This window comes from Antedon bifida, chromosome 6 (genome assembly GCF_963402885.1).
Source record: "Antedon bifida chromosome 6, ecAntBifi1.1, whole genome shotgun sequence".
Lineage (NCBI taxonomy): Eukaryota > Metazoa > Echinodermata > Crinoidea > Comatulida > Antedonidae > Antedon > Antedon bifida.
Window position 1 is genome coordinate 14,050,417 of NC_136231.1, and position 17,921 is coordinate 14,068,337.

The 17,921-nt window shown below is 32.4% G+C and overlaps 2 protein-coding genes across 2 annotated transcripts; one reads left to right on the forward strand and one right to left on the reverse strand.

Moving 5' to 3' along the window:
* The first annotated feature begins 40 nt into the window (after positions 1 to 40).
* On the forward strand, positions 41 to 4,843 carry LOC144844683 (uncharacterized). Its single transcript, XM_078701707.1, has 6 exons — positions 41 to 231; positions 526 to 682; positions 1,500 to 1,727; positions 1,997 to 2,069; positions 2,611 to 2,721; positions 3,679 to 4,843. Exons 1-6 carry the CDS (start codon positions 139 to 141, stop codon positions 3,761 to 3,763), a joined length of 747 nt encoding a protein of 248 aa, XP_078557833.1. The 5' UTR covers positions 41 to 138; the 3' UTR covers positions 3,764 to 4,843.
* A 396-nt stretch (positions 4,844 to 5,239) lies between these two features.
* On the reverse strand, positions 5,240 to 17,753 carry LOC144845441 (E3 ubiquitin-protein ligase TRIM23-like). The gene is made up of 10 exons (XM_078702785.1): positions 17,629 to 17,753; positions 15,007 to 15,294; positions 13,282 to 13,560; positions 12,570 to 12,752; positions 12,005 to 12,220; positions 9,798 to 9,932; positions 9,223 to 9,352; positions 8,994 to 9,104; positions 8,541 to 8,665; positions 5,240 to 7,695 (listed from the first exon to the last, which is right to left on the reverse strand). Exons 1-10 carry the CDS (start codon positions 17,686 to 17,688, stop codon positions 7,516 to 7,518), a joined length of 1,707 nt encoding a protein of 568 aa, XP_078558911.1. The 5' UTR covers positions 17,689 to 17,753; the 3' UTR covers positions 5,240 to 7,515.
* Between the last annotated feature and the right edge of the window lie 168 nt (positions 17,754 to 17,921).

Below are 17,921 nucleotides of genomic sequence, written 5' to 3' on the forward strand. Positions count from 1 at the left end.
TCGCGCCCTCTCTATTTCCAATGTCTTACGTCATGGAGATGGTAAACAATACATTTATTTTGGATCTGACGGACAGATTTTAGGACGTAACATTTTTAAGATGTTCCTTTTTTGTAATTTATAAATACGTTTAAAAAGATGGGTTCAGCTGCAACTAAAGGACCAGTTATAGGAATGCCACTCAGTCCACGTGTGGATTTTGTTGAAAAACAAGCTAAAAAGGGAGAAACGGTTAGGCCCCTATTTTATTTTTACTACGTTATGCCTTTTACATTCTAAGTACGTACTTACGCCTATATAGTAAGCGTACTACCTTCGCCACTACAAGTCTAGGCCTTGCTTAATAAAAATTAATAAGGACTATTATTGTGATGTGAAGATTTATGTGCAAACATTCCGGATTGATCCAACTTTCCGTTTTAGATATTAATATTGTATGAACCAGAATTAGAATAGTTTTTAGTACATGTTGTGACTTTTGTGTGCGAGTATTATTAAATCATTTCATATTTTATTTTGTTTCAGCCAATGGTTATTGATGCTCCAGCATTGCTAGATTTGGGCCATGGTACCGTCCGATATCGACAAGGAGAAGAAAATAACAGAAATAGAGTCATAATTAGTGATCCACAAAATAAGAAAGGTTACTTTTACCATGCCCGCCTTGATGATTACAGTGAAGGTGAATATAAATATCTATTTTTACATATTTCATTCATTTCTCTTTATTTAGGACTTCATATCAATAGAATAAACAGTATGTAATAAATAAAAGTTACTCAGAAATCTGACAACAGTTTACATTTAGGTTGACTTAAAATAATGTACGTCATGAAACAGTTTTAGATAATGGCTATAAAGCTCTGTGTACATTATCAAAGTTTATGTGACAAAAACATGTGTTTGATAGTGTAGACAGAGCTTTACATGCATTTTATTAAAAAATATATACAGGCATTAGAAGAAATTTTAAACATTGATATACTGAATATGAATTAATTTATAAATATATATATGTATTAAATTATATATATATATAAATCAAAGAGCTGCATAGGCAGGATATAGAAAAAAATCAAGATCAAATAGGTTAAAACTGCCTCAATATAGATTTATTTTTACAACATGTTTCGGGCATAGCCCATCATCAGGTGAAGAGAATTGTAACAAAGGATAACATATATAAGTCACAAAATTACATAATAAAACAAATCAGCCAATCAAAGATGTTAACAAACAAAAGGCATAGTTATAAAGGCACACCTCCAAAAGCTATGGGGTACAAAGCAGAAATGGTTGCTTATAAAGCAGGAAATTTAAAACAAAGAAAAAAGCTTCAAGAGTAAATAATTGTTAATATGTGAATGTCTCTGGCAAAATTAATGTTTGTTAAAATTTAATATTATGTATTAAATTAATTCTCTCAATATCTATAAAACTGTGATAAGTATTAGTTGGATTTAACGTACAATCCTAAATGCTTGTTTTCATTATTTCAGCTGCAAGTGTAAAAAATGAAGACAAATTTAAGTTTAAATACATTAACAAAGCTCCACTTAAGGCAAAAGACAAAAAGCTATACTACTGTTATGGAATCGGCATGAAATCAACTGATGGAAGATTGTTAGCCAAGGCCCAGTACAAACCAAAGGGAAAGGGCTACATTTGGCCTAGCTCATACAGGAAATCAAATCATATGTATTACAATCTATCATTTGTACCACAAGGTAATCAATTGGCCAACACTTTACTGCCAGCCAAACACGGTAATAGGCATTGACAGGTTGTTTGAAACAACAAGGAACTTGGGAAGCTCCCAAGAATTTGAGAGTTGTTTGAATGTGGCGAATGATTCGGAAATATGCCCGTTTGAGTGGAGGAAGTTCCAAATTAGTTCCGACCAGTTAATTTTTATTTATATACCCATATATATGTTTTGTTTTACTTTTATCTCTGTTTTCACAAATAATGTGTAATTTTTACTTTCATTGACTAGACAATGAGCTCTCGGATTCAGATGATGAAACTGAAGACGTGATGGAGAGTAAAGTTGATGCAAACAAAATGAGGTGTGGTAACTCTTTATATTGATTTGTATTACTTTTAAATTAATAATGTATGTGTTTATGTTATAAATAAATAAATAAATGCCTTCTTTTTTGTTGGAGCAATCATTAGAGTGCATTCAGTAGTTTAGTTAAAGATATATTGCCCCCTGAAAAAAAAATGTTTTTGTTGAATATGTAATTTTAATGTTGCAAAATAGTTATTCACTTTGCCCCAAAAAAAAAAAAAATTATATATTCGAATCTCGGAGACTTTTTCTCATTCTCAAAGATTTCCTCATCTTATCGTTTGAAATTAGTTAATTAAATTTCAGTATATCACCGGGCGGTATAGAATTAACGTTCTTTGCCTGTTGTGTTTATATATATATATATTGTATGGAAAAAACTGTAAATTAAAGCAAAAAAATAGTTAAATTGACTGGATGTCAATGGGATTTGGGTTTAATTTTATTTTGTCTTTTTACAAGTGAAAACATTATTTTTAAAGTGATTAACTATTAGTGGCACAATACATACAGGTTACTCACATTTTTTTTCTTAGCTTCAAGTTAAAAAGTGCAGATAATGTGGAAACCTTAAAGAAGAGAGTTGCTGTTAGACTTATTATGCCTGTCTCCAACATACATGTCAGCTTTGGAGATAGTGAACTTGTGTAAGTTATGCAATTTATGTTATAAAGATAATAAAGGATGTACTATCTGAAATTCGGTCAAATGGCCGAGCGGTAAGGCAGGTGTGCCGGTTACCATACCTAAAGAGCCAACAATATCGGTATGGGTTCGAGGCCGGCTGTGTCCTAGTTCTGGTGGTGGATAAGGACTATAAATTGTAGGTCCAGTGTACAGTTTGTCCATGTGCACTTTAAAGAACCCAGTTCATTATTCGAGACAAGTAGGGGGTGAACTGAACAAAATAGCACTTGTTCAGGGGGGATTACTGATAGGACAGTGATTGATTTACTATTGGTAATCCTTGGCCACATGTACTTAAATACATAAATAAGAAATGAATGAATGAGGCTAACCTTAACACTTGATTTTCTCTACATAAAACAAATTACTTGCAAGTAACAACAAGCAAGTACTTGCCGTGCATGTTATATCTCTCTGGTATGGTAAGATGGGATCATTTTGAATATGTTGTTATTTTTTGGCTATCTTTATTCAACAAGAATCTTCATCGACAGTAAACCATGCCATAGTTTCTGGCCAGTTTACATTTCACAACCCAGTCTGGACACACACATGGTCTATGTCTGGCCAGTCCACACCCAACTTTGAGACAATGCTATTGTTTTTAGCTTGTCTCACCTTGCTTTTCACACCTATCAGAAACAATGCTCTTCTATAGCAAGTTTCCATCCCTCCCACTGTGTGAACTTGCCATTGTTTTTGGCTTTCACACCAGTCCCACGATTTCCACTTATATTCCAAGTTTCCTGGACTTTCTGCATTCTCACTCCTGAGGACGATCAAAGCATATTGATCGAAACGTCAAGAAACTCAACAGTTCTTTTCAGAACTAATACATGTGGTGTACCGCAAACTTTATATCAACATTTGATTTCACCATGCAAACCTTCAAACAATATGTTGTTATTTTGTTATAGAAATGAAGATGTGATTGGAGATCTGAGAACGCCAACAGAAGATGCTGAATATCAGAGGTTTACAGTAGAATTGACTGCTGTTTAATAAACACATACATGTTGATTTCGTAAATACTGTAGAGGAATTTCCATAACATTATTTTTATTTTATTAAATTAGGCACAAGTACAAACAAACAAAGAGCTTAATAATTAAAGATGCATTTTTAATAAAATTACTCACTTCTGAGTGTTAACAAAAACCAAAAAACTAGATTTGAACTTGTCACGGTGATGCTCAACGCATCGTAACATGCACATGCTATTTATTAGGCTTAGTCTACAGTAGGCTGCACCACAGCGATTGTACAAACAGCATAGCATCGGTCAAAACCGCTAAACAAGCGTCAACAGTTGACAGTATTGGCATTGTAAACGGTTTAGTTGACGGTTAGTTTTTATTTTACACCACTCACGTTTATTTAATTGTTTGAATATGATGACCTTGATGACCAACAAAAAATGATCACAAAAAAAATATTTGTTGAGAGCGATAGCCTAAAAATAATTATTTAAGAAACAGTTAATTAATTAGATGTTTTGCCCTACTCTGACACCAGGTTAGTGATCTGGAGGTCGTGGGTTCGAGTCCCACCCGAGAACTACTTGCAAATTTTTTCGCAAGTATTCTCAATTGTACTTAGTATAAAGTAGAAATTACGTCAGAGTAGGGCAAAACATCTAATCACTCAACTCCATGACGCAAAACTACAATTACAAACAGTTAATTCTAACCAAAAGCCATTGTCTGACAGACATGTAAATAATTTTTTTTTCAATCCAGTTTTTGGTCAAAGTGAATAACTATTATGTGACATTAAAATGGCATATTCAACAACAAATTTGAAAAAAAATGTTTAGGGTGACAATATATCTTTATTAGTTGATACACTGTGGCTAGCTATAAACGGGGTTAGATGTTTCTTGTTTTTGCTAATCTGTACAAAAGTCCAACCTAATTATTATAGGTATTAGCAGATCCAGGATTTTGAAAGATTGGGGCCATCTATGGTACGAATCAAAAATTGAAATATATTTTATGAATATTTTCAATGTAGGTTTTTAAACTGTAAATAATATTATTGATTTGAATAAATTATGTGAACAAAATTACTGTTGTATTGTTGATTTTCTGTTAATTTCTTTCTTCTTTCCATATATAATATACAAAGTATAAATATATTTTGTTTTTTTTGCTTTATGTAACTGGCAGCTAGCCAGACACATCTGAAGTCAAAATATACTATGCCTTCTTAAAGATGGTTATGGCATTGTTGATACTAAATCGAAAGTACACTCTACTAAAGGCCAATTTACAGAGACGAGCAGTAACGGAAAGCAAAAAATCACGTATCAACCCATGTAGAATCTGTATCTATCCTGAGCAGAAACCGCCCGTCCACTCCGCATTGTGTGTAAATGTGTGAAGGAATATAGATTCTATATTTTGATTACCGTTACTGCTCGTCTGTGTAAATTGGTTAAAGTCAATTCATACAAAACTAAGAACGAACAATTAACTGTTTGATTTAGGTAACCACTAGACTTTTATTGAATACTTCTAACTGTAAACACAGTCATTTAACTTTTTTTTACATTTTCAAATGATGATAAATATTGCATTATATTTCTATTAGATTATTTAAATAACTACATGGAAGAAATAATAATATAAGCAAACACTTTATACATATTTTTGACCTTTTGGTTGGTTCTTTGTTTTAAACATTAAAACAGAATAAAATATAAATAGATAATTTATAAAACTGAAAAAATGATTTCTCTGAAAATATCAATGTGGAATCAACAGAAAATCACAACATAGATTAAAAATACTGTACAATAGCTAGGCCATAGAAACATTTGCTTACACTTAATTCCGGTCATTGCAATAAAATGTTCATTATGGGGTGTATGTAAATGTTGTAACGTTCAGTGGAGGAGGATCCAGGATTTTGAAATAGTGGAGGAATGGATTTTTTTTTTGGATGCCTTGAATCAGTACAATGAAATGACAGATTTGCATGCATTTATATGTTCATGTTTTTAACAAACTAGTAAAGTAACTAAATAAATCAGCTGCTTTATAAAATGAAATAATTCGGTATATTCTTATGATTTGATTTTACTATATTATAAAAATTATCCTAATTTTTCCTCAATTTTTGTGCATGCACAAAATTAATGTTGATTTTGTTTATCAACAAACAAGTATTTTCCATACATTTTTAGAACTTTATATTAGGCTTGGTTACCACCAAGACGTAACACAATGACGTAAGTGACACCGAAAGTAATTTGACCAATACGACGCGATCTGTCATCCAAAATATTGCTTGTGATTGGTCAACTAACTTGTGCTGTGCCTACGTTGTTACGTCAAAGTGGGAACCAAGCATTATAAAAATGTTCAAATCCTCTTCCAAGGCCATGATAATCATCTTGTACAGGAATACAAAACACCTTGTACCTAAAGATCCTCAGAGATATACAGGTAAATAACTACAAGTACCTATCTTGAACAAACAAAGCCAACAGGTAATAATTAGTTTGACTAAGCAACAGCAACAAGTTTTTCATAAGCTTTAACTGGAAAATAGTCTATATACAGTGGGCATGTAATGATTAAATACAGAATTATGAAGAAGTATGGGCTTTGCTTTACAGAAACTATGCCGTATTATATAACACCTAAATAAATTTCTGTCATTTGATTGGACGAATGTAGGTCACATGGCATGCAATAGTACGCACTATTAAACGATCGTTTAATAGTACTTTTTTTCATGTACGAAAAAAAAAATCTGTTCGCCTTTGGAAAATATTTGTTTTATACTACTTTTGAAATACAACAGCACCACCTATTTTGTACTTTCACCGCGATTTGAATGTTATGACTGTTTTTTTTGCGATGGAAGTACATTTCTGGAGAGATATATGTACTAATTTAGATCAAAAAGGCATTTAAATTAGTTTTAGATCATTTTTAGGATTTTGATTAATTAATGGGAACACCTCTACAAGACGTGGAATCGTTGGAAAAAACATAATTAGCCTAGATGAGTGTCCAAGTTTTGCCTTTCAGCCAAGCTAGTACTAGGCCTAGCCTAGGCCTGTTAGTATTAGGCTAAGCCTATAGTCTAGGCGTTTTAGCCTTGCTAGGCATACGATTGTTTGGTCGTTTGTTGACATAATTAACACTAAACTAGGTGTGTTTATAAAATCCATATAAATATAACATTTAATATAATTTTATAGGAATCTATTTAGATGTTATATAAAACAAATAATGAATGTTTTATATTCGTGTAATGGTACAAATAATGGCATTTGGCACCTCATGCTATTATTTGTACCATACATTATTTATATACTGTTGTATGTTCATGTCATGAACTTTTTAAGAATTTGTCACAAAACTTAGAAATCAGTGCTTTATACACAAACTTTATGTGACAAAAAAATGTGATGTGCCCATATATGGACACAATGATATCATATCACTACCATATTTGGGCACATCGCACTTTTTTGTCGAAACTAATTTGATAGTGTAGACCGAGCTTTACAATGTACTTTCAAACATTTAGTACACACAAGTATATTCATTTTGTAAAAGCTCATCTTTTTAATCTACATATTCATACTGGCTTTCAGCTTGGCTAACAATTGATACACAACACCTACTTTCCTCTAGCCAAGAATTTCAGTAAAACATGGATTTTAAACTCACCGAGTTAATAAAAAAAATGAATTAACTGCTTAAACTCTAATTAAAGTATCACACACTTTTGACTTATTAGGCTATATCTAAAACACCAGCAGCAACCAGTTGTCTTGATAGCCACTCTAGCCCTTCTTTGAGGCCTGTACCACTTTGGGCATCACAAGGCTGGATAAACCAATTACGTCCAAAACATAACTTGTGTAAGGACAGTCGTTCCGAAATTACATCTATACCTACAGCACCGTCAACATCCTTAAAGAACAAGAAGTTACAGAAAAAATAATTTTTTATTAACTTGATTAGAATTTGTATCATGTGATGTTTATTAGGATGCTTTCGCAGGAGCACGTAAATGTTAATTTTAACGCTATATAACAGCATGTACTACGCAAGCTCTGTCCTCTTTGTAAACAAAACGATTTTCGCATGTGTAAGTATTACGAAAAACTTTAGTTAGGTGAAAAGAAAGAAAAACGTTAACTGAAAAAGTATTGCAACATTGAGGAATCATTAATTTCTGTAGAAGTAAATGGTAAATTTAAGGTAAGAATTTTTTTTTCTTCATTGCAATAAGCTACTTATCACCCAATATGCCTAGCTAGGCCTAGTCTCTAGGTCCAATTAAGGCATTCCATGTTTTGTTTTCATGCAAACGGCATATTTTGCGCTACATTCTACACTTTCCATCAAGCAAAATACGCAACTGAACTACGTTGTTATGCAACTGAGTAGAATGTTGACGTCATCTGTTAAAGTTGACATTTACGTGCTCCTGCGAATGCATGAATACTGCTCAATGGGAAAGACAACCTGACATCTGAGCACCAATTGGCTTAGCTTTTGACAAACAACTTAAGATGAAATAGCTGAATAAACATTTATTTAGAACAGTTGTAAGTAAAACAACTCATGAATGTTTTGTATTCATTATATATGGAGGAAATTAATGTGTTGTATTTGTTAAATGGATGAATAATTTAATTCATTGAAAGCATGACCTGCTTACTAATAGAACTGACAAATATTCTCCCACAAACATTTATATTGAGATCATTGTAAATTACATTTGGTTTCTGATAGTTTGCATGTTTTTATACCTGTTTGTTGGCAAACACAAGTACCACGGCATCTCTAAGCTGTTTCTCAGACATCAGTGACGCCAACTCATCATAAGCCTCTTCTAATCTATCAGAATCACAGCTGTCAACTACAAATAGTACAGCTGTAAAAGAAAAAATAAACTCATAAAAATGCCATAAAACAGTAAGCATAATATTGACAAAGAAGTATAATGCAATACTCATATAAGGTACCTTTCACAGCGGAGAACATTCAGCTATTTCAACATCAACCACAACTCTGGAGTTGACATCTCGGTGTGTGAAAACTCCGGAGTGTTGCTAGTTGATGTGAAAGGGGTATAAGATGAAAATTCCTAATCCTAAACAGTCTTTGAGTCTATACATAGTGTCATAAATCACTGAGAATTGTTGTGAATTAAGGTTGATAGCGGTTATAATATTGTGCTGAACATATAACTGTATACATACCTTGAGTGTTGAGATAATAATGTTTCCATAATGGTCTCAGTTTTGGATCTCCGCCCACATCCCAAATTGTAAAATTTAAGTTACGATATTCTACTGTTTCAACATTGAAACCTACAAAAAAAAATGAAAGTATTAAAATCAATTAAACTTGGAACAAAAAAAACAGATGACTATAATTATAAATTATCATAACTTTACTTGAAATTATATTTTTAGTCTGTATGTTTACCTATAGTTGGTATTGTCTGAATAAATTCATTTTGTTTCAGTTTAAATAAAATACTTGTTTTTCCAGCATTGTCAAGACCTAGCACCACGACTCTCATCTCCATCTTAGGCCCAATGTGGACACGATTATCCTACAAAATGCAAGCAAGTTAAAGAGAAAACCATTTTGAAAATTGTGATTTGAAATATTACCCGCAAGCTGTCAATTGGTAGAACTCAAATAGCTTTTTTTAAACTTAATAACTTAATATACTCCAATTAAAAAAACAAACTCAAGTTTAATCAAATAAAAATATTAGTCTAGACTATCCTCTCTTAATGTAGTTAACGTGTTAATCCTCCAATCTCAGGGTCTAGGGTTCAATCCTGACCTAGTGCCAGGGTTGTAACTCATGACTCTTTCAACTCCACTCCCTAAGCCTCAAATGAGACTTAGTTTATAAGCAGGATAAATTATGAAATAGTTTATACATCCTGTAATTGGCAAGATGCCCACATATGTTGGATGAATCATGCGTATGAACAAAAATTACATTTCCTAGAAATTGATTTATATTTAAGAACATTTTATCATACCTTTGTAAAAGTAATTGGAATCCCTGCACTGAGTTGAATGTTTTGTGAAAGTTCATTGAACTGTTGCTGGTGAACTCGCAAAGACTCCAGAAGTTTATTAATTTCTATCTTTGCTAACAGCACTCTAGCATTGTCCTAGAACAGTAAAAAATCATGGCAATTAATGTAGTTTGATGGAAAATAGTATTTTATTATTTATCCGCACCTTGGCGGATAACTCCTTGTGACTATATGAGATCATCTTTTGTTGCGGACAACTCTTGTGATTGTCAGGATCTTTTTTTTTCATCTTTATTCTACTTTCTTTCCACGATTTTTGTGCGCATAGCCCCTATTGCTTGTGAACATAACTTTGTATAACTTGGTAAAAAGATTGGCTTTGAAGTGTAGATAGACATTAGAGTCGCCCAGTTCTCCTTATGGTTAATCATAAATTCTAAACAAAAATTCATTTTTCAATGAAACTTTACAAAAGTGTATTTCATAATATAGAGCAAATTTTGACATGATAAAAATAGCGTGCTACACAAAAAAATATGCGAGTACGCATATTTGAAATTTCAAAATGCGCAAAATTAATTTCTAATAAATTTTTCTTTATAATTCCTTGTAATTATATGAAATCATTTTTTTTCTGTATTATTCCTTCTTTCATTTCATTTTTGTGTCTCGCATATCTCTAAAACGTGTAAACATATATTTCATAACTTTGTCAACATATGAACAGTTAAGTGAAGTTGTGAACCTCCTATTTTTGAATGACGTCAGAGTTGCGCAACATGACTTACGCGCAATTTTATGAATTTTTATGATCAATCATAGATTGATACGTTAATATGTTGTTCTTCTGAAATTTCCAACTTGGTGTTTTATTTTGATATCATCATGTTATAATTATAATTAAAGGCAGGACTCGTAATTTCAAGCATTGTACACTGTATGTAGAATGTATACAGTATATACTGTATATAATAACACAAAATAGGTCATAATGGCATAATTTTTCTGTGCGCAACATTCCAACGTATGGAATATGGAATCTCATCTTTACAGTAAATGTAATAGTTATAGTTTGTCAGAATAAAAAGTGATACTCAGGATTATAACGTTTTCTGGAAGCTGTTGAATTGTAGATACGAATTCATAAAACATTTTGCAAATCGGATGTTGTGACGTCATCATATGGCCAGTTAAATGAAAACAAGTTGGATTTCCATCTTTTGCGTCATAGTTCATCACATTTATAAGAGCGCACATCTCGATTCTATGTATCAGAATTTCTACTTGAAACATTTTAATATGTTGTTGCTAAAACAATTATCTTCTGAAACTGCTATCTTCATGTTTAATTTTGGTGACGTTGTCATGTTAAAAATTTGAATAAAAGTTGGGTCCAGTAATTTCAACTATGCTACACTGTATGTAGTTATATACAGTATTATACTGTATATAAATATAAGGCACAAAATAGAAAAAATTTAGCACCAACATATTATTATCAGGTCATAAGTGCTTTGATCTTTTTCTGTTTGCATTTTCTAGCGTATGTGCACGTGGCGTTGTTGTTGTGCGGATAGGATAACTAACTCGTCAAAGTGACGAGTTCAAATCTAGTTTAAATTTTATTTCTCATAATTTTAGGGCACATCTTATCTCTTTATCTTTTTAAGAATATTTGATTTGAATGAATACATGAATAAAATTAATTAATCATTAAATTTGAACTTTATCACACACCCAATAAAATAGTGTAATAATTTTACATTTAGTAGTTAAATAGATTTCATTGTAATAAACAAAATGTGTCATATCAAATGTCATATCAACTGTACTGTACTTTACATCATAGGAATGATATATATTGATAAGACCAAGGCAATCTAACAACAGGACACTGAGTTCACCTTGCCAAGATAGGAACTTGTAACAGTCCTTTGATCTTATGTCTGGCTGCGACAAATACCAATAGTACTGTAACATGTACATATTCTCTGTGGCGCGCAGTGTCTGTTAAACTAATCGTGTTGCAGCCACAGATAAAACCCTTTGATCTCCGGAGCTCAGCATACTATTGTTTTATTGCCTTGATAAGACAAGAAACAAGACCATGAAATCAAGAAATAACCACTGTAGTATTGAGCACTGGTCCCAAAGGTGGCTTATTATAATGCCCTGTGCTGGGATACAGTAGTTGACTGTATACTTACATATTGCAATACTCGGTCACACTGCATGCATATGACGGACACATTTGATATCATACTTGCGAAGGCTTCCTGCTGATGTCGAAGAACATACAATCGTTCACGTAAGTGCGAGTCAATCACACTCTTAGCTACTTCTTCTTGTCGTTGTAGTGTTTCGTGAAGCTCTTGGAAATGTTGACGTACGCGAGAGCGAACAATCTCTGCAGTTCCTGGAAACTGTTTCAAAATTTAAATAAATGAAATGATCAAACTAAATATTGCACTGTAGCGTATACTTACTTATAAATATGGTTCTGCCTCAGCTTTGAATTGGCAAATTTGGATAAAAATCGTCAAAATAATCATCAAAAAGGTTGATTTTCAGTTAATTTGAGTAATATTTGTAATTATTCATTTGTACAAGTACCTCTTAAATATCTAAAACCAATAAAACAATAATACTGAAAATTACTACTTATTATTTGAGTTTGGTTCTCTAATTCAGAATCATTTAAATACAAAAACAAAAAGCTGTTGATGTTGATTAAAAAATGAAAACTCAAATTGACATTTAAAAGTTGCTAACATGTCTTGGTTCAGCAATTCCGTCAAGATCTTCTACTAAACGTGTACCGCCTTCTATTTCCTCAATTGTTGTGTTCAACCGTTGCATTAGCTCTGAAATCTCATCGATAAAAGGTCTGATATGCGATACTGTCTCCGAGATGGTTGTCCTCGTTTGACTAGCTTCTTGACCTAATGGCGAGTACTGAATTTAAATAACATAGATTAAAACAAAATATTATAGCTTCACTCAATTCAATTTTAGTATGCAATAATATTCTATTGATGTGGCACAACATAGTATTCTTTTAACTAAATAATATGGTGTTTGTAATGTTGTTACCACCATTGAACAGCATACATGACTCTCTAATTACAGCATGGAAATCCCATTTCTACTGTAGACCTGTGGCCGTATTCACCAATCACACTTAGGCTAAGGGAAACACAATTTAAAAAAATCTCCTATCTAAGTGAATACACTTAACATTAAGTTAAGTGAAATACTTAATATTTAAGGAAAATATCTCAAAGTGTGATTGTTGAATACGGCCACAGGTCTCACTTGAGGTTTACTTTAGGTACAGGAGCTATATTGGGCATAAGAAATATCCTGGAACTATGAGAGGATTTGATCCAAGAACCAAGTGTGTCAACCACCAAGACTACTCTATGACACTTAATACTTAAATCAACATTTGCAATTTTATAGTGAAAAGTAAATATAAATTTACCATGTGTGATTTATGCATGCCATGATCTTTACAAACAGAGCACATCAATGGATTGGATTGACATTCTGGTTCAATGCAAGAGAACTCAACAAGATGTGGTGCATGTATGTTACACGCTGGACGTTCACGTGGCTTCTCGGATAGAGGAATACGTTTGTGTTTGGCAAGTGTACGTGTAGAGTGCGTGTTCAGAGCACATGGTGCACATAAATTTGTACTGCATACTGTACAATAGATGACTGCTTTGTGGTCTTCATTCTCATCACATGGTATACAGGTCTGTAGGATCAAATAGTAATGAATGTATTAGTAAACTAGAAAGCAGAAATCTAATCATAAACAACACTAAAACAGAAGAATATATAATCAAACGAAAAGGAGATGAATCATGGAAAAAATGTAAATATCTAGGATCGTTAATTGACACAGATAACGATATGAAACGCCGAAAACAACTCGCAATATCAGCCTTCAACAACTACAAAGAAATTCTAACACGCAAAAACTTATCACTAGAAGTAAGAATGAGACTATTCAATGTATACAATAACCAAAAAACAAGAGGACGAAATTGACTGTTTCCATAGGAAATTATTAAGAAAAATTATAAAAATTAAGTGGCCGTACACAATCAGAAATATAGAACTATATAGCAGAACGAAAGAACTAAAATGGTCAAACATAATAAGGAAAAGAAAATACAAATGGACCGGACATATGCTAAGGCTTCCGATGGACACTCCAGCCAAATTAGCGTTGACAGAATCCATTCGAAAAGTTAAAAGACCAGTGGGCAAACCAAAAACTACCTGGATAGGAAACATAAATAAAGAACTCAAAAAAGCAAATACATCGATCGCAAAATTAATGACAGACCATCAGACCACCGAAAGAGAGTCATGGAAACAATTAGCGTACGCAATGTCTACCCAAGACGAATAGCGTAATGGATGATGATGATGATGATGATGATGATGATGATGATGATGATGATGTATTAGTAACTGTATACATGCCTGTAGGAATAATTGTATTATTAACTGTACCAGTGTTAATAGTCAATTACCAGAAACTATCCTAACAACCAGATTGTTAATGTATACATTCCAAAGGGTCCCAAATTTAACTTTAAGTATGTATTCTGAAAACCAGTTTTTCAACAAATTCAGCTGTTTTGGGTGTCCAGTTTTTGGAGAATTATTAAATTATTTAAAAAAAAGATAACATTTCTTTTTTGAAAGAGCTATACAAAACGAAGTACAGTACTTACAGTACAGTAATAACATTTTTTATCTTTTATAAATTAGAAGCTAAATGGAATTCTTTGAAGATTTAAATTATTTTACTGATATCATTTACAATTGCATACCACATGGTAAAAAAATAGATATTTTAGCCTTTCTCAAATTATGAGCTTTATTACTGGCTATTGTATTGTTATATATTTTGTTAATCATCATGTGTATTGTTCCAAAAGTAAATGTTTCATTAATACTATCAATACATTCTAAATGTAGTACAGTAGTAGTAGTTTGTTTTGTACTGTATGTAAATTTGTTATTTTTAGATTTATATTTGTTAATTTCATATTTGAATGAACTTTAAAACGGAATTTTATATTTTGTTGTAATACCTTTTTTGTTATAATGTAAATTTGGTGCAATTCAGATGATTCTGCAATGCCACTTATATTTTTAATAAACAAGAATTGAATTGAACATGTACCTTATCTGTAGCAGTTGTTGTTATATTATCTCTCAAGATATTAAACTGCTCTTTTGATATGTGCAACCTTTCAATAAGATCAATGAGTGCAAAGTTTTTCTTGAGGCCAGCAACACCTGAGTCTGTTAGTTGAGTTGCCTGACGATCAAATGGACAAAGGAGAGCGCCACCATAAACAGGAAGCCGTGTTAAACATTCATGGCAAAGTGTATGGCCACAGTGAAGTAGACGAGGTATTTTCTTTCCTTGGAGAGTAAACACATCATCACATACTCTGCACTCCAACACCTAAATAAAAGAAAAAAATAATATATTCAAAAGTATAAATTATTGTATACTTTAGAACAATAATTTAAATACTAACATTTTTTTAAAAGTAGGCCCTATCTATTTCAAATGTTCATTATGGAATGTAACATTAATTTTTAAGTTTTAAATTTTTATATATTTTTACCTGTTCAATAATAGAAAGTAAATATATACAGTGTAGGCCTAGCATCTTTTTCAGTGTCATAAGTGTTGCAATTTGAAAACTGTGTATTAAACTAGCACTAACCCGTGCTGCACACGGTCTTTTTCTGCCATAATATGTGGTTATATACTTTGCATGGGCAAGTATAATAAAAGTGCACTCTGATAAAAGTACTTTGAGAAATTATTAAGATAAAAACAAATTGTATCAAGAAACAAATTCGGAACTATTTACACTATTTATACACTATCCCTTCACTTTGAAATGTATGTAAGCTAAAAAATGAAAGCAATACTGGATATGGAACTTTAGACTTTACTTTGCCCAGACTTTATGAAAATAAAAGACACTAAAGAAAAATTCTGCTGTGTGGATTAGATGATGCACGCAAACACGAATATCAAATGCCAAACTAATTTTTTTTTGGGTGTTTTTCGTGGTGTATTAATTATTTGATTCATATATTAAAATAAAAAAGTGGACATAAATCGAATGAAAAACACATTGCTGCGGAAACACGAATTGTTTTCATGTTCAACAATCAAACCATTTGGGGGTATTGCTAAACCTTGCAAACCTCCAAAAAAACATAGCAAACCCCACCAAACCAACATAAAAGTGATTGAATCATGTAGTGTATGACCCACTGGGTATATCCATGTAAAAAAATATTAAATTTCTACTGTTAACTATGGCTAAACAAAATTAAATGTTAGTGCTACTCAGGCTACTTTTATAGTTAAGTTGTCTAGCAGTAATCCGTTCTTGTCTGCCTTAATAATAATTCGCATGGGATAACTAAGTATAATAAAAGCGCACTCTTCCCGGCCCCTGACAAATTATTTTTAAAAAAAAACAAAGTGTCAAGAATATAATTCGGAACTATTTAGGGCCATTGATTTTGTTAATACACAAAGTATTTCTTTACTTTGAAATATCTGTACAGCGTAAGCTACAAAATGAAAGCAATACTGGATATGGGACTTTGTGCTGTGTGAATATTAATCTAGGGTGCGCCTCAGAAAGTGACAATGTGCATGAGAGGGGGACATGTCAATCAGTCGGCAGATTAAAATATTTTAATGATAAAATATGAATTGGTAAGTTATAAATAGAATTAAGATGTGAAGTATTGGAATAATAAAACTTCATCTGCTTACAGACTTTGAAATCAACACAAAAAGTACACATGGTGTTTGTCGAAATTAGATGATGCGCTCGAACACGTTCAATTTTGGGTGTATTTTTCGTTAATATCTGATATTTTTGTTCATTTACATTTTTTTTTTTTATTTCAATGGTTTTTTATACTGCAATTTTTTTGTGTGAGGTTTGGTATCTTTTTTGTGATAGTTATTATTCACACATATCGTGGATTCGAACTTGAATATACTAAGCATTGATATCAATGGCCACAGCGTTTTACTCACTGAGCCAAACCGTGATTTACGAAAATCATTCTGTTCCAAGGATAGGTGTAATTAATTAAAACTTCAACGACGCGATCATTCGATACGGTTGACTGGTTGCCGAGACTAAACACTGTTTTTTGCGGCCCGGCATGGTATTTGTAGATCTGGCATGGCAGTACACAACAATGTGTTGCGAACGACAGGGGAAAGGCCGCGATAATAATATACTTCCGATACGGTAAACTCTTTTGTTTGTTAATCTGTAATTCAACGTTATTTTCATGATTCTTAAATTTATTTTATTTAAAAATGTTTTTTGGAGGGTAAAAATTTAACTGATCCACCAACCAATGGCAAGAAAATTCAGCGCATCTTGGTGTTTCCCCTTTTATAAACGCACACAACATCATGACTGTGTCTGTCAGTCCAACATAGTAGTAATGGTGTGTCCGTGTGTGTCATGTGTGGTGGTGGGGAGATTTTTGTCAAAAATATCAAAATGAGGGCGCACTGCCACAAAACTTCAACAGCACACAAGCCCTCGTCACCCTGCATCAGGCGTGTCTCCGCCCGAATCACTCCCACAAACTGCGTGTCTGGCCGTCTGCTAATCTCTAACTATAATAAACAGTGCCTGGCCTGGCTAGAGCTGAGGGAGTAAATAATAATATGTCCACCTCAAGTCATATCATCAACAAAACGCAGACAATCGGCACTCATATATTAAGTTATACCTACATTAGATTTTGATTTTTTTTCGCTGCATTCTTGGGTATTTCTGGATGATATTGAAGCCATTCTTAATATGTTAAATTAAACATCTTTTTCCCCCTCGCTCGGCACTATTTTTATTTTCCACATCTATTATATTATATCTCTGGCCTGACCTCAAACGCAATTTGGCCAAAATTAATTTAACGATGTAAATACCTTTAAATATAGATAAATATATATTAAAATAGTAAAAATTATTGCTTTTTTGATATTTAAAAAATAATATATTTTTCAGTAGGCCTAGTATTATGCATATA